Here is a 27,176-nt window from a genome sequence, read left to right as displayed (position 1 = left end):
GGCCTATGCAAAGAAGGTGGTGATGCTGATGATGCTGATAGGCTACATCCGGTGTCTGGATGATGTGGATGCTGAGGCGGGTACCATCAGGGAAGCGACAGACCACTCCCTACGCTCTACACAGTGAACCCAGCGCAAAACAGGCGATCCACTGGCTTACCTCAGTCTGCCTCACCTTCAACCGGCCCGACCGAGTGGTGCCATCATCTAAACAACGACAACATCTAAGAAAAACATCCGAGACTACGTCCATCTTTAAAGATTTGGCCAGAGGATGAATTCGACGTTATAATATATTCTTTCAATGATGTAACCCACTGCGATTTTAACTAGAGTTTCTATGCATAGGCAATTTTTGCTGCGACATGCTCGAAGCATCATTTTTGGTCTCTAAATTGTCATTCATCCGTAGTTAACTGTCAAGCTTTACCTCTGGGCTGCAATATTTTTCAGCCTTGGAGACATAAGAATTAAGGACGTATCTTTTAGTATCCAAGCAGATCTGTCATTACTTATTTTACAGTCGACTGGGCCTGCAAATTGTGATTCCCGACTAGTTTATTCCAACCCCGTCAATTGAATTTGCGCAATGGCGGATGCAACCTCCGAATGTAATATTAAGGTGTTGTGTCGCTTTCGCCCTCTGAATCAATCGGAGATTCTGCGTGGGGATCAATTTATTCCTACATTTCTGGGAGATGACAGTGTCAGCGTTGGGGTAAGGTACTTTGTTTCTGATGTGCTCATTAATAAATTATTAACTTTTTGTCTTTTCGATTGGACTGCCAATAGCAATAATTTGTGATTAAAAATGAGGCTACTTGACTGTAATAATTTCTGTAAAGTGCGTAGGCATCAGTTGAGCATTCAGTGCAGTAGGCTCTGATTTCCCCTCCAGTGTATAGGCCTACACGTTTTATTTACTGCGGCTACATATCAGGCCTCATATCCTATAACCTACCAATGTACATTAACCTTGTACTTGCTTAGGTTATTGATAACAGAAATGAACCCCTTTCAATGGAAATGGGCTCAAGATATTTATTTATTATTTATTACAGGCCTCCGCCTATATGGATAGTCTACATAGCCTGCCAATAGCTGATATTCCTCGAATGTTATTTTAGCAACAATGTGCTGTTGCTATTCTCATTGTAATGATTTGGTTCGTATATGTCATGGAAATGGTACTTTAAATGTATAGGCAGGGATTGTATTAGGCCTATGTAATAAATGCCACATACATATTGTACGCCACAGTATCACATAGTTTAATCATCCCCTCCTCAGACAGGCCTACTAGTCCGTCGGGTTCATCAGGGCCAGGACAGAGTGGAATGAGAGAGTGGATTTATTTAGAGTTTAACTGAGGACGTTAAGGGACACACCTTTGGCTGACCTTCTCTTCAGTCATAATTCTTTACAGCGGGCCAAGAATCTGTTCTCTAACTGCATATGGAGGAGAGGATCAATAATCATTCTCCTGTTTAGAACTGACTCACTCTACCTCTGTGCCAGACTGACACTCTGGACAATGATTTTTGTTCGCGATGATGCATCTGCATTGCTAGTGATGTGAATGGGTCAGCTTCAGGCTACCTTTGTTATGTTTTTCTAAAGGGAGTGATATTCAATGTTGGCCTATTGAGCAATGGACATGTGAACGATCATCCTTTAACTATTACAATGCATTCTGAATGATTTCCCCATTTCAAGACCAGCCATGTCAAGCTCTTGGCCACGTGTCATCTGCTTCAGAAAAGTAAAACGTAGTAATAGATACACAATGAGCAACGATAACGTGGCTACATACAAGGGGTGCCTGTACCGAGTCGATGTGCAGGGGTACGAGGTTAATGAAGTAGATACAGTGCCTTCAGAAAGTATCCACACGCCTTGACTTTTTCCACATTTTGGTGTGTTACAGCCTGAATTTAAAATGGATTAAATGTCGATTTTTTTGGTCAATGACCTACACACAATAACCTATAATGTCAAAGTGGAATTAGGTTTTAATTTATTTTTATTTTTACAAATTAATAAAAAATTAACCCCTTTGTTATGGCAAGCCTAAATAAATTCAGGAGTGAAGATTAGCTTAGCAAGTCTCATATTAAGTTGAATTGTCTCACTCTGTGTGCAATAAGAGTGTTTAACCTGATTTTTGAATGACTACCTCATCTCTGTACCCCACATATACAATTATCTGGAAGGTCCCTCAGTCGAGCAGAGAATTTCAAACACAGATTCAACCACAAAGACCAGGGAGGTTTTCCAATACCTCGCAAAGAAGGGCACATGTTGGTAGATGGGTAACAATAAAAAAAACAGACATTGAAAATCCCTTTGAACATGGTGAAGTTATTAATTACACTTTAGATGGTGTCTCAATACACCCAGCCTCTACAAAGATACATGCGTCCTTCCTAACTCAGTCACAGGAAAGGAAGGAAACCGCTCAGGGATTTCACTATGAGGCCAAACAGTTGCAGAGTTTAATGGCTGTCATAGGAGAAAACTGAGGATGGGTCAACAACATTGTAGTTACTCCACAATACTAACCTAAATGACAGAGTGAAAAGAAGGAAGCTTGTACAGAATACAAATATTCCAAAACATGCATCCTGTTTGCAACAAGGCACTAAAGTAATACTGCAAAAAAAAATGGAGCAAGCAATTCACTTTTTGTCCTGATTACAAAGTGTTATGTTTGGGGCAAATCCAATACAACACATTACTAAGTACAACACTCCATATTTTCAAGCATAGTGGTGGCTGCATTATGTTATAGGTATGCTTGTAATTGTTAAGGACTGGGACATTTTTCAGGATAAAAAAGAAACAGGATGCATCTAAGCTCAGGCAAAATCCTAGAGGAAAACCTGGTTCAGTCTGCTTTCCACCAGACACTGGGAGATTAATTCACCTTTCAGCAGGATAATAACCTAAAACACAAGACCAAATCTACACTGGAGTTGTTTACCAAGAAGACAGTGAATCTTTCTGAGTGTCCGGGTTACAGTTTTGACTTAAAACTATTTGAAAATCTAGGCAAGACTTGAACATGGTTGTCTAGCAATGATCAACAACCAATTTGACAGAGCTTGAATAATAAAAAAAAAATAGTAATGGGCAAATATTGTACAATCCAGGTGTGGAAAGCTCCTAGAGACTTACCCAGAAAGACTGCCAAAGGTGCATCTAACAAAGTATTGACTCAGAGATATGTCTGTATTTACTTTTCAATAAATATGCAAACATTTCTAAAAACACGTTTTAACGTTGTAATTATAGGATATTGTGTGTGGATTGATGAGAGAAAAAATCTATTTAATCCATTTCTAATTCAAGTTGTAACACAACAAAATGTGGAATAAGTCAAGGGGTACAAATACTTTCTGAAGGCACGGTATGTAGAGTGCATTCGGAAAGTATTCAGATCCCTTGACCTTTTCCACATTTTGATACATTACATGCTTATTCTAAAATGGATTACATAGTTTTTTTTCTCTCATAGATCTACACACAATTCCTCATAATGACAAAGCAAAAAATGTTTTTTAGAAATGTTTGCACATTTAAAAAAAAAAAAAAAAGAAATATTACATTTACATATGTTTTCAGACCCTTTACTCAGTACTTTGTTGAAGCATCTTTGGCAGCGATTACAGCCTCGTCTTCATGGGTATGATGCTACAAGCTTGGGACACCTGTATTTGGGGAGTTTCTCCCATTCTTCTCTCCAGATCCTCTCAAGCTCTGTCAGGTTGGATGGGGAGCGTCGCTGCACAGCTATTTTCAGGTCTCTCCAGAGATGTTTGATCGGGTTCAAGTCCGTGCTCTGGCTGGGCCACTCAAGGACATTCAGAGACTTGTCCCGAAGCAACTCTTGCGTTGTCTTGGCTGTGTGCTTAGGGTCGTTGTCCGGTTTGATGGTGAACCTTCGCCCCAGTCTGAGGTCCTGAACGCTCTGGAACAGGTTTTCATCAAGGATCTCTCTGTACTTTGCTCTGTTCATCTTTCCCTCGATCCCTGCCGCATGATGCTGCCACCACCATGTTTCACCGTAGGGATGGTGCCAGGTTTCCTCCATATGTGACACTTGGTTTTATCAGACCAGAGAATCTTGTTTGTCATGGTCTGGGAGTCATTTAGGTGCCTTTGGGCAAACTCCAAGAGGGCTGTCATGTGCCTTTTACTGAGGAGTGGCTTCCGTCTGGTCACTCTACCATAAAGGCCTGATTGGTGGAGTGCTGCAGAGATGGTTGTCCTTCTGGAAGGTTCTCCCATCTCCACAGAGGAATTCTGGAGCTCTGTCAGAGTGACCATCGGGTTCTTGGTCACCTCCCTGAGTAAGGCCCTTCTCCCTCGATTGCGGCCAGCTCTTGGTGGTTCCAAACTTGTTCCATTTAGGAATGATGGAGTCCACTGGGTTCTTGGGGACCTTCAATGCTGCAGACATTTTTTGCTACTCTTCCCCAGATCTGTTCCTCGACACAATTCTGTCTCGGAGCTCTATGGACAATTTCTTCGACCTCATGGCTTGGTTTTTGCTTTGACATGCACTGTTAACTGTGGGACCTTATATAGACAGGTGTGTGCCTTTCCAAATCATGTCCAATTGTCCAATTGACTCAATGGATCAATGGTAACAGGATGCACCTGAGTTCAATTTCGAATATCATAGCAAATAGTCTGAATACTTATGTAAATAAGGTATTTCTGTATTTTATTTTTGATAAATTTGATAAACTGTTTTTGCGTTGTCATTGTGGAGTATCGTGTGTAGATTTCTGGGGATTTTTTTTATTTTTAAATCCAGTTTAGAATAAGGCTGTAACGTAACAAAATGTCTGAAAAAATAAAGGGGTCTGAATACTTTCTGAAGGCACTGTACATATAACTAGGAATAAAGTGTCAGATAGTAAAGAGTAGCAGCAGTGTATGTGATGAGTTAATATGTAGTTTGTCAAAAAGGGTCAATGCATATAGTCTGGGTAGCTGTTTGGTTAAATATGTAGTTTGTGCAAAAAGGGTCAGTGCAGATTGTCTGGGTAGCTATTTGGTTAACTATATAGCTAACTATTTAGCAATCCTATGGCTTGGTGGTGGAAGATGTTCAGGGTCCTGTTGGTTCTGCTACCGCTTGCCGTGTGGTAGCAGAGAGAACAGTCTTAGTTGGCTGGAGTCTTTGACAACTTTTAGGGCCTTCCTCTGACACCGCCTGGTATAGAGGTCCTGAATGGCAGGGAGCTCGGCCCCAGTGATATACTGGTTGCCAAGCAGTTGCCATATCAAGCAGTGATGCAGCCAGTGAAGATGTTCTCAATGGTGCAGCTGTATAACTTTTTGAGGATCTGAGGGCCCATGCCAAATTTTTTCAGCCTTCTGAGGGGGCAGAGGCGTTGTCGTGCCCTCTTCACGACTGTATTGGTGCGTTTGGCACATGATAGATCCTTAGTGATGTGGACATCGAGGAACTTGAAGCTCTTGCCCTCCTCCACTACTGTCACGTCCTGACCAGTAAAGGGCCTATTTGTTATTGTAGTTTGGTCAGGACGTGGCAGAGGGTATTTATTGTACATGTTTTTAGTTATGTGTTTATATAGAGGGTTAAACACGAACCAAGCAGCGGAGAAGGGAGCAGCAACAGTGCCCAGTAGAATCATGGACATGGGAGGAAATTCTGGACAAGGCTGGACCATGGCACCAGGCTGGGGAATATTGTCGCCCACCTGAGGAGATAGAGGCAGCCAGGGCGGAGCGGCGCTGGTATGAAGCCTTGTACGCGCCGAAGGGGAAGCACGAGAGGCACCTCCAATAATTTTTTTGGGGTGGGCACACGGGTAGTTTGGCGAGGCCAGGATTGAGCCGCAAGCCAACTCCCCGTGCTTATTATGGGAAGCAACTGGAGGGGAGAGCGCCGGAGTATGCGGAAGTGCGCACGATCTCGCCTATGCGCACGCACAGTCCGGTGCGAGCAATCCCAGCCCCTCGCAAGTGCCGTGCTAGAGTAGGCATCCAGCCTGGAAGGAGGATGCCTGCACAACGCATCTGGCCACCAGTGCGCCTCCTAGTCCCAGGCTACCCTACGCCTGCTCGACGCACGGCAACCATCAGGCCTCTGCACAGCCCAGTTCGCCCTGTACCAGCACTCCGCTTGTGCAGGGCTGCTATTTCCATCCAGCCAGGACGGGTTGTGGAAGAGGTGCGCTCCAGACCTCCAGTGCTTACCCCTGTCCCGGTGTATCCAGTTCCTGCTTCTCGTGCTGACCCTGAGGTGTGTAGTCTGGTGTCTCCTGAACCAGCACCACGCACCAGGCTTCCAGTGCGTCAGCCCAGTCCAACTCGTCCTGTTCCTGCTCCCCGCACTAGCCCTGAGGTGCGTGTCCCCAGTCTGGTACCTCCACTACCAGCCCCACGCATTAGGCTTCCAGTGCGTCAGCCCAGTCCCAGTCCAGAGTGTCCGGCAACAGTACCTCGTCCAGAGTGTCCGGCAACAGTACCTCGTCCAGAGTGTCCGGCAACAGTACCTCGTCCAGAGTGTCCAGCAACAGTACCTCGTCCAGAGTGTCCGGCAACAGTACCTCGTTCAGAGTATCCGGTAACAGTGTCTAGTCCGGAACAGAGTGAAACGGCCTACTGTCCGGAACCGAGTGAGACGGCCTACTGTCCGGAACCGAGTGAGACGGCCTACAGTCCGGCACCGAGTGCGACGGCCTACAGTCCGGCACCGAGTGCGACGGCCTACAGTCCGGCACCGAGTGAGACGGCCTACAGTCCGGAACCGAGTGAGTCTGCCTACAGTCCGGAACCGAGTGAGTCTGCCTTCAGTCCGGAACCGAGTGAGTCTGCCTACAGTCCGGAACCGAGTGAGTCTGCCTACAGTCCGGAACCGAGTGAGTCTGCCTACAGTCCGGAACCGAGTGAGTCTGCCTACAGTCCGGAACCGAGTGAGTCTGCCTACAGTCCAGAGCTCCTAGAGTCGGTCTACAGTCCAGAGCTCCTAGAGTCGCCCTACAGTCCAGAGCTCCCAGAGCCCAGTCCAGGGTCTTCAGTGACTGGCCTCAGGCAGAGGTATGCAGTGGGGGTGGTTTGGTCCGGTAGGGGATTAAGGCCTGAGCCTAAGCCACCTCCACTGTAGGAGGTTTGGGGAGGGGGGTGTTAGCACAGGTGGTATTTGTTGTACATGTTTTTGGTTATGTGTTTATATAGAGGGTTATTTTGTGTAGAGTATTTCTGGGTTTAGTGGTGTATCTATGTAGAAAGGGTATTTGATTTAAGTGGTTCGGGGTATATTAGATATGTATTTATGTAAGATGGGGTGTTTGATTTAGGTGTTCCGGGTTGTTGGGTATGTTCTTGTATTGTATTTCTAGGGGGCTGGTCTAGTGTTGTATTTCTGTGTTGGCCTGGTGTGGCTCTCAATCAGGAACAGCTGTACATCGTTGTTGCTGATTGAGAGTCATACTTAGGTCGCCTATTTTCACCTGTTAGTTTGTGGGAGATTGTGCTGTGTATAGCTTTGTGCCTTACCGGCCTGTTATTCGTCGTTGTGTTTTCGTATACGTGTTTGTTTTGGGTTTTCCTTCTTCACCAAATAAAAGAAGATGAGTGTACATTTTCCCGCTGCGTCTTGGTCTTTACCCTACGACAACCATGACAACTACAGGCTGTTGATGTGGAAGGGGGCGTGCTCGGCCCTCCGTTTCCTGTTGTCCACGATCTGCTCCTTTGTCTTGCTGACTTTGAGGGAGAGGTTGTTGTCATGACACCACACTGCCAGGTCTCTGACCTCCTCCCTATAGGCTGTCTCATCATCGTCAGTGATCATGCATAGTGACTGTGTAAGCACTGGATGGATTAAACAGTATTACCTACACTCTATATCCTAGGTCACAGGATTATTTTGCTACAGTTTTGGTTTTTGTCCTTATTGTCTCTGAGCATATTTTTTCGTCTGTCCCATTAATTTATTCAGTGATTGACATACATAAATCATCTATCACTATCCATAAACAAGGAACTAAGAACAAACTTGATTGCATTTCCATGGTTTGTTTGTTTGGGATATATAAATGAAATGGCAATGCTAGTTGGAAAGACAATTGGAGACAAGAAAATGTCCCTCATTATTTTCCACTCCAGTATGTGTTTCATGGTTTATCTTGGTCTGTGTATTGTAAATAATAGCCACAGTATTTGGTTTACAAAACTGACCTAATGTCTTTGTGTCTCCCAGGGACGGTCATACGTGTTCGACCGGGTTTTCCCCACCAACACCACTCAGGAGCAGGTCTACAATACCTGTGCTAAACAGATTGTCAAGGGTAAGGAAAAAATACTGCCAACAATGGCAGAATGAACATCCACACACAGTCCGTGGAGGTGTATTAGAGAGACAAAAGAGAAGTCAATATGAAGTTCTGACTCATCAAGTGATTAAATCAGTCGGCGAAGTCACACGTTAGTAGCCTGCTTGCTGCCTTTGTTTCCCATAACTGTGTTCATGTTAAAGGTTATTGGTGTCTTTCTTATTTTCAAACTTGAAGGCCTGAAGACATTTTATCATTTCTGTCATTTCCTCAAATTATCTAGATGTTCTGGGTGGATACAATGGCACTATTTTCGCATATGGACAGACCGCCTCCGGCAAGACTCACACCATGGAGGTACTTGAAATGATATGCATAATACAGTATTTTGAAATACTTCTGAAAAATTGATGATCTCCCATTATGAAATAACTCTATAAATCAGCATAAATGTGGCTCCCGTTTGGTTTCAATCTAAATGTAATACCCCGGATGTTGCTTTGGGGGCATTTGCACCCCATCTAATACATGGTATTGGAAAAATACTGCTAGTGATGATATGAGGATTTTAATATTCATACAATATATAACAGGTATTAACATCTCAAACTCCTGAGACTGACTGTACAGTATGTCTTTATAGGGGAAGCTGCATGACCCCAATCAGATGGGCATCATCCCCAGGATTGCGGAAGACATCTTCAACCATATCTTTGGCATGGACGAGAACCTGGAGTTCCACATCAAGGTTTGGATTCATCTCCATCTCCTCATCCATATATAGGATGGTTCGTTTTTTTTTTAATCCCTTACACTTTTAGAAAAAAGGGTTCCAAAAGGCTTCTTTGGCTGTTCCCATAGGAGCACCCTTTTGGTTGCAGTTAGAACTACAGCTGTTGTGGTGACCATATTACTACCACACCAGTAAGATTCCATGTGACTATGGTCACGGTAATCTTTCATGCACTCTGGACATTGGTACTACCCAAACTCGCTAACAATCATCAGGTCGCTAATGGCCTGGTACTCAGGGTTCTGTTGTTTCCTCTAACCACTCTGACATCAATGCAAATGCATTTGAAAATCTCCTTAAACAATTATCATCAAAGCAGTATGTGCTTTTAAAAATCACTCCACTGTGATTAATCAATTTGAAGAAAGAAGTGCGGCAACATGGTCGTTGTGGACGTTGTTTCAAAGACTAACAACGAAATGGACCGCACTTTGATTCATTCAAAACACCCATACACAATATTAGAGCTTATGCATACGAGCCCAAGCTTGGAAAAAAAAGGATTGTGCTGTTATACAGTACATAGCCTACCAGATATTATGAATGGCAGAAAAACATACACAAAAACTGATTTAAGATTTAAGTCAAAACTGATTTGGTCTAGCCTATACTCCAAAATGTAACAAATTCTGGTAATCGCCTTTGAGTGTGGACTGTATTATTATGCATACTAGATGGACTGGTTACATGATGCCTTACTCCAAACTTTCTATCTAGTCTAGGAGAGAACGTAGGCTATTGGCCTAGGCGATGCTGTTGGTTCATTGATTGTGCAGTGCGGCTTACAGACTCCTACAATTATAGTGAATTTGTATTTGATTTTGAGTTTAGTTTGAGTTTATTTTATTTTTACAGGGACAGTGCACATTAATCAACGTTTCAGTAAAAGTGCCGGTTTTAGCCAGCCGGCTAATTTTCAACCGCAGTCCCTGGGCAGGTTATTAAAAACAATTACAATATAGACAATCATTGAACAGTGAGCACACGCAGAGTAACATAGGACAAGCAAGACATAGCATACAGACAGAGCAACATAGGACAAGCAAGATGTAGCATACAGACAGAGCAACATAGAACAAAAAGCAACAAGACAAAATCCATAAAAACAACAAAGTGTTTCCACACCTCACAAGCTACAGACAACAGACAACATGGAAAGTGGCAATACACAGCTAGGGATTATGTTCACAAGTCTGATTGACCTTTAGCCATGTCTTCATGCATTTTGTGAAAGTGTGATATGTGGTGCAGTTATGTGTGTCTGATGGCAGTGTATTCCAGACATGGGAAGCTCTCACAGAGAAAGCAGATTTACTAAAGGTGCTTTTCCTTAAGGGAACTATACAGTCACCTCTCATGGCAGACCTTGTGGATCTGCTGCCATATGTTTGGGTTTTCTGTTTTACAAAAATACTGAGTGGAGGGGGAGCTAGGCCATTTAGGATCTTGAATACAAGACATGCGTCGGTGTATTGCACAAGATTTTCCCAACTCAGGAGCTCATGCTTTCTGAGGATGTAACAGTGATGATGGCTATTGGGCTTTCTATCGAGCACTTTGAGAGCCTGTTTGTAGACAGACTGAATAGGTTTTAATGTTGTATAGCAAGCTTGGGTCCAACTAGTCAAGCAGTATGTTAAGTGGGGGAGTATTTTGAATAGCGTAGTAATAGGCTACACATTAGGCTACCGTTAGCTATAGAATATCTCATCACCGTGCGTTTCCATCTCCTCCCCTCTCTCCTTCATTACTTTCTCAAGCATGCAGAGAGAGGAGCTGTCAACAGTTTAATGAAATATGTTTAGTTGTGAAAACATTTTACTATCCATTTTCCAGGACAGATTTCACTTAGTTTCCCAAATTAAGCACAGGGTAGCTGCAGGAACAGGGTTGGAGAGCCCATGGCATACAGAGTTTGGGAGGAATATAACCTGTCATGCTGAAGTGAAATAACCGGAGTAGCTTACCCGGCATGAGTCAAAAACGAACCTGCACGAATGTGGGCTCCATTTGCTATTAGAGTGCATACAGATTACGTCTTTTTCCCCGGCCCATTTGATAACGGGCCATTCAAAATCGAAACAAATTTTACATATTAGTAAAGACGAAATTAAATTGAGACTAGACAGATGGGTGAAAATAGTATCACTTGATGAGAGAACAGCTTGCGCAGCCTGAGGCAAGGAACAGAGCGCAAGCTTTCTCAAATCAATGGCCTATAGTCGCATCATGCCCCCCATATATGTTTTGATTTCTAAAACATTCTAAGGTTTGCATCATTCACAACTAAAGTTGCCAAATAATTTGAAACTTATAGGACCTGTTTCAAATGATCATTTTTACGCTCAACACAGCCACTTCATATTCACATTCGCTACGGACTGGGAAAAATAACATTTCTATTTTATTCAGCTAAGCTCAATTATATTCTTCTTACTATAAAATCATATAATGTCAAATAACGACACGGGACTTAGAAGCATATCTTGTCTGCTAAAGGAACAAGCCTACAGCCTATGGCACGGCGTACAGCTGGATAACATACAGTAGGCCAACTCATATTCTGTTCATCTGAAATACATTCTCTTCATATCCTAATGTTTCTTTAGACCTGGAGATGCTAAACCTGTTTATGTTTATTAACGGCCAGTTACCATGACACCAGCAGTCTTTTGCAGTACAATAACTGGCTGACAAAATGTCATGACCGCCACAGCCCTAGGTAGAACCCTTTTGGATTCCATGTAGAACCCTTTCCATAGTGGGTTCTACATGGAACGCCAAAAGGTTCTACCTGGAACCAAAAAGGTTCTAACCGGGAACCAAAAAGGATTCTTCAAAAGGGTTCTCCTATGGGGACAGCCGAAGAACCCTTTTAGGTCCTAGATAGTACCTTTTTTTTTCTAAGAGTGTATGAGTAATCATCCATTTGTATACCGTGTCGTGTCTTTGGGGTACCATTAAACTGAAGACATGTTTATCAATTAACTCCCTGTAATTATTATCACGCGATTAAACTGATTAATCGTTTAACTATAAGTAACTAGGAGATCGGGGCACCAAGGAAAATATTCAGATTACAAAGTTATAATTTTCCTAATATAACTTTCCTATATTATAACATTATATATTATATTCTATTATAGTATAGGCCGATTATCTTCTGGTTTAAATGGTGTATTTTACCTCGCGTCCAGTCTAATTCCAAACGTCGTAAATTGTTGTATCTGCACGAACCCAGTCTTTACTAAGAGTCATCCATACATCAATTGTCTTAAAATCATTTATTTACTAAACTAAGTAATTCACAGAAAGTATACAAACAGTAATTATTGTCACAAAGAATTGGTAGAGTAATGTGCCCTAGTGGGCTAACAGGCATGGCTGGTGTCTTGTTCAACAATGGGTCATAAAAGTTCAGCTGAGGAGGTACACAGAGTTCATTAATATTAACAATTGATATGCTAATCCTTTGCACATGAACGCTCACTCATTCGGGAACAATTGCAATCAATATATATTTATGCTCAGTGTGTCGTCGGGATCCTTGTTGGAGTGTCGTTCTGTTGGAGAGTTTTGTCCGCGTTCTCTCTGTCTCGCTCTCTCTCTCTCTCGGTTAGAATGGATCTTTCAAAGCGACATTCATTAATGTCGTCATAGAATAGATGTTTCGTCGGTCTTCGCGTACAATGATATAATTTCTAGCTGCAGACTATTAATTAATATCAAAGACTTGTTCTTATTCTGTCGGTATCAATAGTCTAAAAGTTAACCACGTGGCATAGTTCATTTTCAGTAGAGTACTTGGATGGTCAAACCTATTGGCCAACTCGCAATGGAGTGGAGGCCTGGTCTATTAGAAAGTAAATCAGGGTGGGGTTTTATAGTGAACATAGAACAGCTTGTCACATGACGCCTGGTCCTGTCTGTGTCCCTGGGGGCGTGCCGATGACTGAGTTAAGCTTGGTACGGAAATACAATTCTATCACATTAACATCAGTACATAGCATCTCAATGTATTACAAATAGCTTTATCCTTATTAATACATTCTATACAACCATTTGGATGCAAGTCCCATTGCTGAGGCTATTATATAAAAAGTTTTATGGAAATATGGCTATATTGTCTCTTCTGAGTATCACAAAATTGTACCAAGCGGACCAGTTCATAGCTGGATTCTTCACCAATCTTCCATACCTTCTCCAGAACATAAATGCCGTTCGGTTCCCCAATTCTGTGAGTTGGAAGAATTTCCTGTGTCTCTCTATGGGCCATGTGGCCAGAGATTCTTCTCTGGAATTTTACCACCCCTTCACACAGGGACTGGGTGGGGGAAGGTAGGTTGGGGGATGGTGCAAGGGGGGAGGGGGTCAACTGTCCTCCCTGTACTCAAAGAGGCCAACGTCATGACAACCGCAATGACTTGGTGCTCTTACATGGAGCCACAGTATGTATGACTTGATTGAGGTTATCTTCTCTTTTCCCTTTCCTATGCTTAGGTTTCATATTTTGAAGTCTATATGGACAAAATTCGGGATCTGCTGGATGGTTTGTGCATAGTTCTTTCTTTATTCTCTTTATTTACCACATCTAATGCCATTACAAAGCCAAATCTTCTTCCAAAAATGGTCTGTCCTAAAGGTTGTTCGTGTATCTTTTAGTGACCAAGACTAACCTGGCTGTTCATGAGGACAAGAACAAGATCCCATATGTGAAGGTGGGTTCTGACGAGGCCCACTCGTCACTAACTACACCTACATCTGTTTCTAACGGTGCCTAACGTTTACCAAGAAAAAAAGAGTATGCATATTCATTATTAACCCTTTATCATCGCCCCCCCCCCCCCCCCCCCCCCCCGTGATGTAGGGCTGCACCGAGCGCTTTGTGTCCAGCCCTGATGAGGTCATGGATGTCATTGACGAGGGGAAGAACAACCGCCATGTTGCCGTGACCAGTAAGTCTTCAGAATGTTCTCTCCATTAGTCCGTTCCATTTCATTCCCACCGCTCTCCTTTTCAGCAGTGAATCCAGTGCCCTGTCTTTCAGCTAGCAGGAGAGTTGCACGGTTAGTCAAGTGTCTCATGACAGTTGGGTCATGTGGCTTGTTATATGGCTTATATAACAGGACTTCCTCTCACATGTATGCTGCTTACAAGCAGCATCTCTATTTGAAGGACGTTCACAATTACAATGGTCCAACTGGGTGTCTGCTGGCTGGTGTAATACTCTCACTGTAAAATAGTGATAACACAGTAACGGGCCCGGCCCAGGTCTGGTGCAATAAGATAGGAACACATAAGTAACATGAGCCCTTATTCTGGGGACTGTAGGTCACATCAGGTGTCACGTCCTGGCCAGTATAAGGGTTAATTAGTATTGTAGTTTGGTCAGGACGTGGCAGAGGGTATTAGTTTTATGTGGTTCGGGGTGGTGTGTTTGTTAAAAGGGTGTTTGATTTAGTATTTCCGGGTTTTGGTTTATGTTTAGGTCTTTCTATGTTTAGTCTAGTGTGTCTGGTTCTATGTTGAGTTAATTGGGGTTGGACTTCCAATTGAAGGCAGCTGTTTGGTGTTTCCTTTGATTGGAAGTCCTATATTAGTTGGGTGTGTTTGTCTTGTATTTTGTGGGTGATTGTTCTGTGTTTAGCCTAGTGCCTTACCAGACTGTCAGTTTGTCAATCGTTTGTGTTTTTTTTGTTATTTTTGTACGTTTGTGTTTTGGAAGTTAATAAACAAGATGAGCATACACATACCTGCTGCGTTTTGGTCCTCAATTTCCAACGACAAGCGTGACATCAGGAGAAGGATTCAGGCATGAGTTCTGTCCTGAAAAAGGTTCGGTAGGGTACATACCGATCATTTGAATCTTCTATTTTACATTTACATTTTAGTCATTTAGCAGACGCTCTTATCCAGAGCGACTTACAGTAGAGTGCATACATTTTATTAAAAACATTTTTAAATACTGGTCCCCCGTGGGAATCAAACCCACAACCCTGGCGTTGCAAGCACCATGCTCTACCAACTGAGCTACAGGGGCATTATATCAGTGAAATTCACCTTATGCGTCCGGAAAAAGCATTCATTAAACAATCCACATGTAAACCATCCCTGTAAACACTAGATTAGACGTTGTGCATATTGACATGAAGATGCTCATTCGTCTCCATGTTGTTCTGTCTCCTCGTAGACATGAATGAGCACAGCTCTCGCAGTCACAGCATCTTCCTGATCAACATCAAGCAGGAGCACGTGGAGACGGAGCAGAAGTTGTGTGGGAAACTCTACCTGGTGGACTTGGCTGGTAGTGAGAAGGTAAGACTTCATTTCCTTGTCTGACTGGTTTATCTAGCTGGGCTGAGGGAGTGACACTATGGGTCAGTCTACTCTGCATATGCCATTGTGACAGAGCTGACATTATAAGCACAGTGACACTGGGGTTTTTGACCTTTCCAAAGGTCATTGAGTCACAGTCAGTAATTTAGTCTCTCTCTCTCGCTTTTTTGTTCTCTCTCTCTCTCTCTCTCTCTCTCTGCACCTGTCTCTCTCTCTGCACCTGTCTCTCTCTCTGCACCTGTCTCTCTCTCTGCACCTGTCTCAGGTCAGCAAAACGGGCGCTGCGGGTGCCGTTCTTGATGAGGCCAAAAACATCAACAAGTCTCTGTCAGCCCTGGGCAACGTAATCTCTGCACTGGCTGAAGGGACGGTGGGTCCAGGACAGTGAAGCCTTACACACCTGTCACCCTAATGTCGATCCAGCCCCTACACACATCCATCAATACCAACTCACTGTACAATCATCTCCATGCCATCCATGCCATAACCCATCTGAAGCCTGGTCAATGCCAACTCACCACACACACACCTATCAATGCCAACCTTCTCCTGGCCTTACTCTGCCATCAACTGAAAAAAGGTGCTATCTGGAACCTAAAAGGGTTCTTCGGCTGTCCCCCATAGGAGAACCCTTTGAAGAACCCTGTTTGGTTCAAGGTAGATCCCTTTTGGTTCCAGACAGAACCCTTTTGGGTTCCATGTAGAACCCTTTCCACAGAGGGTGATCTGGGAGACCTGGAACAAAAAAAGGGTTCTCCTATGGGGACAGCCGAAGAACCAATTTGGAACCCTTTTTTTTCTTCGAAAGAGTGCACTTACTCACTTCATCCCTTCTTCCTCTGTTTTGTTTGGTAGAAAACCCACGTGCCGTACCGTGACAGCAAGATGACCCGTATCCTGCAGGACTCTCTGGGTGGTAACTGTAGGACCACCATGTTCATCTGCTGCTCTCCGTCCAGCTTCAACGACGCTGAGACCAAGTCCACCCTGATGTTTGGACAACGGTAACAAACACTTTGCCCCCATCTTGTCTTCTCCCTGCATTGACAATGTACCATGTGAGCAGTGCCAGCTGTCAATTCTGCACAGAAAGGGCCAATGTACCAATATGTCCGTAGTCAAATGATTTTGCATGCAATATTTCCTTAACCCGTATTCATATTCACTTGTTCCAATATGAATATGCTGATATTACTGGCATGATGAGTATAAGCTGTTGAATATGCAGATATTACTGGTGCGATGAATAGAAGCTGTTGAATATGCAGATATTACTGGTGCGATGAATAGAAGCTGTTGAATATGCAGATATTACTGGTGCGATGAATAGAAGCTGTTGAATATGCAGATATTACTGGTATGATGAATAGAAGTTGTTGAATATGCAGATATTACTGGTATGATGAGTATAAGCTGTTGAATATGCCGATATTACTGGTGCGATGAATAGAAGCCGTCGAAGCCACCGCTTCAGCACGTCATGAATGTCATTAACGTTCCCCCTGCCCTCCAGTGCTAAGACCATCAGGAACACGGCCTCCGTCAATCTGGAGCTGACGGCTGATCAGTGGAAGAGGAAGTACGAGAAGGAGAAGGAGAAGAACAAAACCATGAAGGAAACGGTTCAGAGGCTGGAGGCTGAGCTCAACCGCTGGAGGAACGGTGAGATGTACTGTAAAACACAGAACTGGAGAGCATTTATCATGGTTGAGGATTCCTAATTTATTACTTTGCTTTATTGTTAATGACAGTTTTCTTTTCCTAAATGTTGATTGAATTTATACTCTTAACATACTTTAAAAAGAACATGCTTGCCATGCATATTCTTGATATGCCTTGAACTCTGCTTGAGGTTGGGAGCAAGGCACACGGACATTTCATTTCCTGGAAAAAGCTAGACCGATGAATAGGAAGTCAATTCTCTTAAGAGCTGACGTAGACCGCTGACACATCACCTCCTCTCCACTCCTCTTGCTCCTCCAGGGGAGAATGTTCCTGAGACGGAGAGGACCACTGCTGACGTGGTGCGTCTGGAGTCGGTGGAGGAGCGGAGCCCCGTGATGATCCTGGACAACGACACTTCCTCCATCGTGGTGCGCATCTCCGAGGAGGAGCGTCAGAAGTACGAGGAGGAGATCCGCAAGCTCTACAAGCAGCTGGACGACAAGGTCAGGGCCTGTTGAAACACACCGTACACCACACCATACACACACACATTGAAGGGTATTACATACACTGAGTGTACAAAACATCATGCTCTTTCCATGACATTGACTGACCAGGTGAATCCAGGTGAAAGCCATGATCCCTTATTGATGTCACTTGTTAAATCTACTTCCATCAGTGTAGATGAAGGGGAGAAGACAGTTTAAAGAAGGATTTTTCAGGCTTGAGACAATTGAGACATGGATTGTGTATGTGCGCCATTCAGAGGGTGAATGGGCAAGACAAGAGATTGAAGTGCCTTTGAACGGGGTACGGTAGTAGGTGCCAGGCGCACCGGTTGTGTCAAGAACTGCAACGCTGCTGAGTTTTTCACGCTCAACAGTTTCCCGTTTGATTCAAGAATGGTCCACCACCCAAAGGACATCCAGCCAACTAGACACAACTCTGCATTGGAATCAACATGGGCCAGCATCCCTGTGGAATGCTTTCGACACCTTGTAGAGTCCATGCTCTGAAAAAAATGGAGGCTGTTCTGAGGGCGAAAGGGGGTACAACTCAATATTAGGAAGGCGTCCATATTTCCACTAGCAGACCAAGTGACCATAGTGTGTGTGTCTCCACAGGATGATGAGATCAACCTGCAGTGCCAGTTGGTTGAGAAACTAAAGGAGCAGATGCTGGATCAGGATGAGGTGAGGACACTCACTCGGTTCCCCTCTCTGTATGTATCTCTGTCCCAGGCATCTCTTGTTCATGCAAAGGTCTTAATAACAAATATGTTTGCTTTTTATTGTGATACAAATCTTGATGATCCTGAATCTATAAGTGCTGGTATAATACTATCGTAGTATATAGTGCTTTTTGTGTTATGGGCACTAGTGGGAGTAGTGGTAGAGGCATACAGACCCCCAGGAAAGAGGTCTCACCTTTGTATATCTGCCATTATAGCACGGGCAGCGCCATTTAGGCAGTCATGGGTAGATGGCATACAGCTTATGTCAAAGTGACGTCAAAAGTTGCACGTTCAGCAAAAATGTGGGGATTTTCGCTAAGTGTAGCCATACCTCGAAAGCCTTGTCGTCACACCTCCTTGAGGTCTCGAGAATTGTTAATTAGCCGAAACGGCTACAATGGTCCGCCGGCTTCCAACGGTTGCATTTCTATTGGATGTTACATTTACCCTCCCCACACATGCCCGTAGAAGGGTTGCTGAGTGTTATGTTAGTCACTGTTTTCCGACCTCCAGTGTGTTGTCCGGTTGCAGTAATGACGATTAACCTCTCAAAAGGTTACATTTGTTTGCTGTTAGAGTCGTAGGGTTCGCCACAAAAATGATGAGGTTTTTCATCTGCGATTTCCTGGCCGTCCTCACGCGCCGTCGCTCCTACGGTACTAATCTGCTGAGCACCTTTGGAGCTCCGCCCAAGCAAGGCGTTTGATTGGCTTGAAGTGTTGCGAAGCGTCACTGTTTTACACTGGGTTTTCCACCCCTTTGAGCCAATGATCTCACCAGGCTTCACCAGGCTTTCTGATTAGGGAAGACTGGTTCTCGACGAGGCTAACCCTAACTCTAACCCTTTTCCTAACCTTAACCTAATTCTGCTAGCCTGCTGCATAAGTTCTCCTAACCTGCTACGAAAAACTCACTTCTGACCGTAGCTGTATAATATCTAGTCAAAACCCATTGAGGCTATCTCCATTTTAAAGTAGGACATTTTCTTCTTTTGTGTTTGAAAAATGTGTACAGCTAATATTGGTGATGTACTGCCACCTGCAGTGCTAGAATCCTGAACCAGCTCTTGTGTGTCATTCATTTATTGTGACCCCCCAGATGGCAGTGATAAAGCTTAAAGCCATTTACAGACCATAGCACCCAATTTCAAGATGAAGACAATGCTCTGATCATTGGCTGATCTCTCCCAACCCATAGGAATCCCCACCCTGTTGACTACTTTAAAATGGTGGAAGCCCTCAATGGAACTGTCCATGCTACAACTTGGGTTATATGCAAGTAGAGCCCTTTAATTATCTTTATTGGTAGAGGTGACATCTTATGGGGATGTACAGTAGGCCTATACAGAAGATGTTGTAAAATTATAACCAAGCAAACAAATAACCTGGAATCCTCTATATATCTACCCTAAATATAGTTAATAATCTGATACATTTGGCTGTAGCTATAAGCCATTTCCTACCCTTTCAGTTAGGCAGCAGATCTCTTTCAATTGTGAACCGTTGTCATAGCAACAACAGGGGATGACTCAAATGCCAATTCTAAATCTAGGCCATCTGTGTGTGTCTTGTGTCTGGTTGTACTGTGTAAAATATGAATATTACAAATATTGTGTGTTGTCCGAGTATGTGTACTGTGTTCCTACATATGATCATGTTTGTGAACCTTGTGTTCACGTGATCGTCTCTCTCTCTCTCTCTCTGTGTCTTCTAGCTGCTGGCGTCATCCCGTGGGGATGGGGACAAGGTGCAGGCGGAGCTGGGCCGCCTGCAGGTGGAGAGCAACTGTGCCAAGACAGAGGTGAAGGAGGTGCTGCAGGCCCTGGAGGAGCTGGCCATCAACTATGACCAGAAGAGCCTGGAGGTGGAGGAGAAAGGCCTGCAGAACCAGCTGCTGGCCGACCAGTTGGCCCAGAAGATGGTGGGTTCAGCAGGGCATATAAATACAAGGCGTAGAACGGACATAAAGTCTACAATGCTTTTCTATGAAGTGTTGTATGAAGTCTATGTGGGCTTTATGGATTCATTGCTGTGCTTGAGATTACCAGCGCTTTGCCAATGTGGCGGCATCGTTTTGATTCGATTTTTGCACAAGTAAATCTGTAGCCTATCATTTTTGTTTTTCTGCCCTCGTTCAATCATCTCGTCCCACTCTCCTGTCTGCTGTGCAGGCCAATCTGATGGAGCTGGAGGCGGAGCTATCCCACATGCAGGAAGTGAGTGGTCAGCAGAGGAAACGCATCGCTGACGTCCTCAACGGCCTGATGAGGGACCTAAGTGAGTTCAGCACCATCGTGGGCAACGGGGAGATCAAGCTGGTGAGTTACTTCCATCTCCTACTGCCCCTCTGGAACCACTGAGATAGAATAGTTAGATAGATGGGCAGAGAGAGAGAGGTTTTATATACAGTATGCGCTTCATCCCCCTTCCCCTCATCCCTCCATCTCTCTCCCTCCCTGTGAGCCTTTCTCTCTCTCTCCCATCCTTCTCTAATCTCTCTCTCTCTGCTGTAGCCGGTGGAGATCAGCGGGGCGATCGAGGAGGAGTTCACGGTGGCCCGTCTCTACATCAGCAAGATCAAGTCGGAGGTCAAGTCCATGGTGAAGCGCTGTCGCCAGCTGGAGAACCTGCAGCTGGAGTGTCATCGCAAGATGGAGGAGACGGGCCGCGAGCTCTCCTCCTGCCAGCTCCTCATCTCACAGGTCAGCCTGGGCACCTCGGTGTACGCAAATGCAGACATCACAACCAGCTAGAATGACTATACTATACACAGCATATGTATATAAATACATATGGTATGTTGATACCATGTATACCAGAGGAGGCTGGTGGGAGGAGCTGTAGGAGGACGGGCTCATTGTAATGGCTGAAATGGAATCAATGGAACGGTATCAAACACGTCAAACATATGGAACCCACACATTTGCCTCCGTTCCATTTATTCCATCCCAGCCATTACAATGAGCCCGTCCTCCTACAGCTCCTCCCACCAGCCTCCTCTGATCTATACACAGACGCACTTTACCACCGCACACAATGAACACATTCGTCCGTCATGTCGTTGACAAAATGTGTCGACATTTTAGAAGCCGTGTAGACGGGAATGTGTTTGTGCGCTCAGTGGACTGTGTGTGGGCTGTTCGCAGCATGAAACGAAGATCCGCTCTCTGACGGAGTACATGCAGAGTGTTGAGCAGAAGAAGAGGATGCTGGAGGAGAGCCACGACTCCCTCAGCGAGGAGCTGGCCAAGCTGCAGGACCCGGGTAACGCACCTCCACACACCATCCACCCTCACATCAGCCAGGCTACAGGCCCCGGGTGGGAAACCAGATCTTACAGATCTCTCTCTCTGTGTGTTACAGATAACTCTCTGCTCGAGGAGAAGGATGGAGAGAAGGGTGAGACCGAGGAGGGTAACGTCAAGGTAAACATCGATTCCAATCATGCTAATTATGTCACCTGTTAATGAGCAAAATGGAATGAATCTGACCATGTTCTTTTTCCTTATGGTGGTTCAGAAGGTTCCTCGGCAGCAGGGGGAGTCTCACCGTGGCCTCCAACAAAGGCAGATGGCCCGTCTGCGGGATGAGATCAACGAGAAGCAGAGGATCATCGATGACCTCACTGAGTCAGTGTCATCAAGACTACTGTAACCCTCTCAGTTTAAGTGCCGTTGATGAGATAAAAAAATTCAATATTCACTTCACTTTAAAAAGCATTACATTTTTTGTCTCTCTCTCTCTCTCTCTCTCGCTCTCTCTTATTAAACATGATCCTCTCTCTCTCTCCCTCAGTCATAATCAGAAGCTGCAGATTGAGTTGGCTCAGGTGCTTGCCGACTTTGACCGTCTGAAGAGCGTGGACAGCAGCAAGAGCGAGCGGCTGGAGGAACTGTCGTAAGTCTGAACACAGACAACCACACACACACACACACTGACACAACGTGAAGTCACAAAGTTAAGAAATGTATTCTGATTTGGATGTTGCTGATGACGATGGGTTTTCTCTTCCTGTCAGATTCCTGCATGAACGCCATGAGCAGACCAAGCAGGACCTCAAAGGGCTGGAGGACACCGTCGTGAGTGGCCCTCTCTCTGTCTCGCTCTCAGAACCCTCCTCTCTTCCTCTTTCTCTCCCTCCATCGCCCCTTATACGTCTCTTTTCTCGCCCCATCTGCCTCGTTCTTCTCTCTGTGCTCTCTACCTCTCTTTTCTCCACTTTCTCCCTCTTTTTTTCCTTCCGTTGACTACTCTTCTCCATCTCTGTTTTTCAGGCCCGGGAGCTCCAGACCCTCCACAACCTGCGAAAGCTGTTCGTTCAAGACCTCACGTCGCGGGTTAAAAAAGTGAGCGAGAGATGGCGAAAGACAGAAGATGCCCCCTATTAATCACTACGCAGGCCACTAAACCCCCATCTCTCGTCTATTTATTTCTCTCTGTTCCAATTATTTTCTTTCTTCCAGAGTTCCGAAATGGAGCCTGATGACAGTGGGGGGTCTTGCACCCAGAAACAGAAGATTTCCTTTCTTGAGAATAACCTGGACCAGCTTACAAAGGTTCACAAACAGGTGAGAGCCTCACAGGATAGTTGTGTCGTTTTGACTTGTTTTGACGAAGTGAAACCTTACCGGTCGCACCAGGAACGTCTCTCCTGCTCCAAGTGTGAACACTCGCCGTGATCCTACGTCGCAGCCTAGCATCGCCCCTTTCCCTTCTCACCTTTCCCCCTCGCACACTCAGCTCTCTGCCCTGGGCTCCTCTTGTCTCTGTCTCGCTTCTGTTCCTTTTTCACCGCTTGTTCTTGTGCCTTTTAGTGTGTGTGAGCATGGATGTGTATGTGTATTGTGTTTCTGTTGTTGTTGTTGTGTGTTAAAGAGCACACCCTGCAGATGATGGAGTGCCACCGACAGGTACAGGACCTCACTTCTCCTTTGCTTCCATCTCCCAGCAGGCTTGGCATCCCCTTTTCTTCTGTATATTTTTTGTACCTAAAATGTCCCTCTGCTTTTGGCACTATGCATAAGGCTTCTAAAGGGACACACACGGCTCGATGCTTCCTTAACACTCTTTCTTGGCATGCAGTTTTGTTGTTGTTGTAAATCAGAGATGTTTGAAACAGAGAGAGATGTTTGAAAGAGAAAAAGAGCGAGCCGTATGTGTGTGTTTGTGTGATGCCATACTCACAGAGACGTTACCGCGTGTTATCTGACAGGTTCTGAGCGGTTTTAGTCTGGCATGAACCAAAAGAGGGAAGGCTACACCGTATATTTATCTTTGAATGTTTACATGATTTCATGCTATGGGTTATGAGAGAAGAAACATTTCCATTCAAAATACGTCCGTGATACAAGATATTCAGGGGACACAATAACATTGAAAGAAAACGGGCGTGTGTGGCTAAATGTCGCTTTTGATGAGTCATAAAACGCATCGTTTTATGTCAAGGTCAGTGTGCAGTCTCCTCTCCTTCCCTGTTGTTCATACAATCTCCCCTCATCTCTCTCAAACTGGCGTCACCCAGTCTCACCCCGCCCTCTCTTACCTTATCCACCCCTGATCAATCAGTATTCCCTGCTATAAATCTCTCTTCCCTTGTGTCACTCTTGTATTTCTTCTCTCTCTCCTCCCTTCCCTCTCTCTCTCTCTTTGTATTTCTCTGTAGCTGGTTCGTGACAATGCAGATCTGCGTTGTGAGCTTCCAAAGCTGGAAAAACGTCTTCGGTCTACTGCTGAGAGAGTTAAGGCCCTGGAGACGGCACTGAGGGACGCCAAGGAGGGCGCCATGATCGACAGGCGTCGTTACCAGCAAGAGGTGGACCGCATCAAAGAAGCCATGAGGACCAAGAACGCTCTGAGGCGCCCCCATGCTGCACAGATCGGTAGCGCACCCACTCCCAATATAGTTCTACTGACTGTGATTATGCGCTATTTATTGGATGGAGAGCTACATAGGCAGTCATTGATAAACGGAATAATAAATGAGTAATGATCGGAATAGTTATTGATTGATTGACCTCAGCATTAATGTCATCCTGCAGCCAAACCAGTGCGACCGAAGCAGCTGCCGGTGTGCTCTCCCACCAACCCATTCTACATGCGTGTCAGTGAGCCAGCCAACACCTACAGTAATGCCCTGTTCCAGAGCTCCATCACAGAACAGACCACAGCATCTGTCTCTCAGATCAGCTCTGTCCCGACCAACACGTGAGTCCCATCTCACGCTCCTATTAAGTTCATTTGGCTTGGAATAGTTGACTTGTATCGGTGTGTTGTTAGACTTTGGAGTGACTGTGTCCTATTGTCTGTGTTGAGCAGAGTGTCCACAGCGCTGGGCTACAGAGCAGTCAATCCCGCAGACATGCTGGAGTCCTACCCGCTCAACATAGACAGGGATAACGGTGAGTCCCAGAGCCATTCAGTTCAACCAATCACCCACATCACCAGTTGTATTTTTTTTACTGTACATTATATGTTACACTAGCTAAGAGCTAGTGTAATTTTTTTTACATTTATCCACACCAATGTTCACTCTTCCCTGTTATATTCATGAACAGGAAACACCGTAGACGTCAATGACAACAGGTAAGCATATCGGCACCTCAGCTGTATATTGTACGAGCATTACAATGAGACTAATTGCTACTACTACTTCTAGCTTTTGTTACTCTATTAGTACTACTACCAGGGCTGTTTCTCCCACACTACAGTACTGAAGTGTGTGTGTGTGTGTGTGTGTGTGAGGAGTGATGTGCACTGTGGCAGTAAGGTGGACGACCCAGGCAGACTCTACATCATTCAGCAGGAGACCGCCGCAAGTTAATGACATGGTAAACAACACACACGCACGCGTTATCTCGCAACAAATGATGTCATCAGTACACATGCCCGAAGGATGAATTACTATTCCCTGTTTGAAACATGTCTGCTAACGATCAATTTCCTTTTCTTTCCACAGATGGCCGAACACTGTGTTCAGTACCTCTCCCATATATATGCATGCAGCCGTCTAGCGTCCCTCCCCCTGCACCCGTACGTGGCCGACACCCCCCTGTAGCCCGAGTCTTACTGTATAGCTCAGCCCCATGCTCCCAATGGTGACCACCCACTCATACGCTCCTGTGATTAGAACACATAGTAGTGTATACTCCTGTATGGGTATTGACCAGCACTGTGTCTGTGTATGTACTGTCCCCACTTTACTCGACAGTGGCATCATAATGCTGACCTAGAGCGTCGTCATAACCATGCCCCGGGGCATCTCTCCTATAAGACGTTTTCTCAGCTTACGAACAAAAGGATCTCACTCTGCATGTTGCCCAGCTAGCCAATTAGCCAACCTAAATCTGCATGTTGCCCAGCTAGCCAATTAGCCAACCTAAATCTGCATGTTTCATGACAGCGTTGCTCCATTTTTCTATGAACTGGGAATAAAGCGCTACAGATGTCATGCACAGTTTATGATGCTTTTGTACTAGCTGTATGATGTCATTGTCCAGTCAGTACTGAGGCATGTGTAACTCAGCCGTGCTCTATGGCCTTTAGAGTCTAACCCAGCCTTAATGATAAATAACAACAGCTGATTTCACATGATCATAACATGCAGTCGTGTGTGTACACATCGATGTGTCTGTGTATTTCCTACCTCTCGTTCTACTGATACAACTTGGCGTCACTTCCAGAACTGATTCCAATATGTTGTTATATTCGTAGATTGTAGGCAGTGAAGCGAGCTGTTATGTTGTCCAGTGAACTCGTTTGTTTATACAAAGATTCCTCCCCATGAAGTAAAGCATGAGGTTATTGATCAGATATTTTAAAATAGTGGCCCTTCTACCTGCTCCTCAAAAATGCATTTTGACAAACGTTTCTCTCTGTATTCTGTTATAGGCAACACAATCATGCCAAACGTTTCTCAACCTCTATAAAGAAAAAAAAAAGTTATTCAGTGTACCACAAAACACCATCTGAATGTGTTTTCAAACTTCTCCCAACTGAGCTGCCACCAGAAATGGGTTTGAAAGCATTTCATTTTATAGTCATCGTGGCATGTTAGTAATATCAGCTTTACATTACTCTCCAGTGTTTAGCTGTGTTTTCTCAGTCAGAATCCCGATCAGCCAATCGGGACAGAGAAAACCAGCGGTTGCTGGAGCGGTGTTGGTCTTTTGATAAGTATTGCACTGCAGAGTCGGCAGACTGACTGTAGTCTGACTGTACAGTGTTGACTTCAGGTCTATCTAACAGACCCTTCGACCCACATCTTGGCCTACTAATATCAACAATATGACTGGAACCTACAGCATCTCAGGATCTCTGATTGATAACAGTGTGTAGTGGGGCCACCTATGTCTTATCTTTTGAACAACAAAATTGCTAAGTGATTGAAGACTCATAACCTCCTCCACTTGGATACATGAAAGACTGAATGATTTCGAACCAGGCTTGCCCCTGATGATTGTTTTGATTCCCGTTTGAGGTCGTTTTTGGATGTAACATGTTTGAGAAATTGTACTACAGTCTATAGTACAATAGTGTGTCACTGTCTTGACTTTAGCATATCTAACATATGTGATAATATTGTTCAACTTGTAAGTAGAACTGCATATCAGTATGATTTAATGAAAGGAAATTAGCCACTTAATATGACTTTGTTAGGGAACCATAATGTGTACTGTATGTATTCATTTCTGTAGGCCTATATGCTCGTTATGTGATTCATCGTGCGACATGCATATTTCTGTATATACTCATTAAAATGTGAATCATTGTGTTGTAGTTTGGCAGAAATAAACCCTTACCGAAATAAGTTATTAAAGACAATCATGTCCAAAGAA

The 27,176-nt window shown here is 44.5% G+C and overlaps 1 protein-coding gene across 2 annotated transcripts; it reads left to right on the top strand.

The window, feature by feature from the left end:
- Positions 1-99: 99 nt before the first annotated feature.
- Positions 100-27,176, top strand: LOC106571955 (kinesin heavy chain-like). 2 transcript variants are annotated; one of them, XM_014145563.3, is made up of 29 exons: positions 100-718; positions 8,243-8,330; positions 8,599-8,672; positions 8,959-9,063; positions 13,609-13,657; positions 13,771-13,826; positions 13,976-14,063; positions 15,299-15,423; positions 15,710-15,814; positions 16,300-16,448; positions 16,958-17,106; positions 17,428-17,612; positions 18,234-18,302; positions 20,057-20,263; positions 20,514-20,660; positions 20,856-21,044; positions 21,489-21,606; positions 21,706-21,767; positions 21,862-21,992; positions 22,138-22,239; positions 22,361-22,421; positions 22,617-22,688; positions 22,806-22,910; positions 24,005-24,221; positions 24,381-24,546; positions 24,658-24,740; positions 24,897-24,924; positions 25,084-25,169; positions 25,298-27,176. In XM_014145563.3, exons 1-28 carry the CDS (start codon positions 590-592, stop codon positions 25,160-25,162), a joined length of 3,138 nt encoding a protein of 1,045 aa, XP_014001038.1. In that variant the 5' UTR covers positions 100-589; the 3' UTR covers positions 25,163-25,169; positions 25,298-27,176. The 2 variants fall into 2 exon arrangements, with proteins under 2 accessions (XP_014001038.1, XP_014001039.1); XM_014145564.3 differs by having other exon boundaries at positions 101-718; positions 21,862-21,971.

The sequence above is a fragment of the Salmo salar genome, chromosome 15 (genome assembly GCF_965601325.2).
Source record: "Salmo salar chromosome 15, fSalSal1, whole genome shotgun sequence".
In the NCBI taxonomy this organism is placed as follows: Eukaryota; Metazoa; Chordata; class Actinopteri; order Salmoniformes; family Salmonidae; genus Salmo; species Salmo salar.
The sequence above is the reverse complement of the archived record's forward strand: the minus strand, read 5'-3'. Positions and strand labels throughout refer to the sequence as shown.

Bases quoted from the DNA above. Each gene is read 5' to 3' on its own strand.
- LOC106571955 (XM_014145563.3), top strand. From the start codon at position 590: ATGGCGGATGCAACCTCCGAATGTAATATTAAGGTGTTGTGTCGCTTT. The intron at 8,673-8,958 runs GTACTTGAAATG...ATGTCTTTATAG, and splicing joins GCAAGACTCACACCATGGAG to GGGAAGCTGCATGACCCCAA. The intron at 13,658-13,770 runs GTTTGTGCATAG...TGTATCTTTTAG, and splicing joins AATTCGGGATCTGCTGGATG to TGACCAAGACTAACCTGGCT.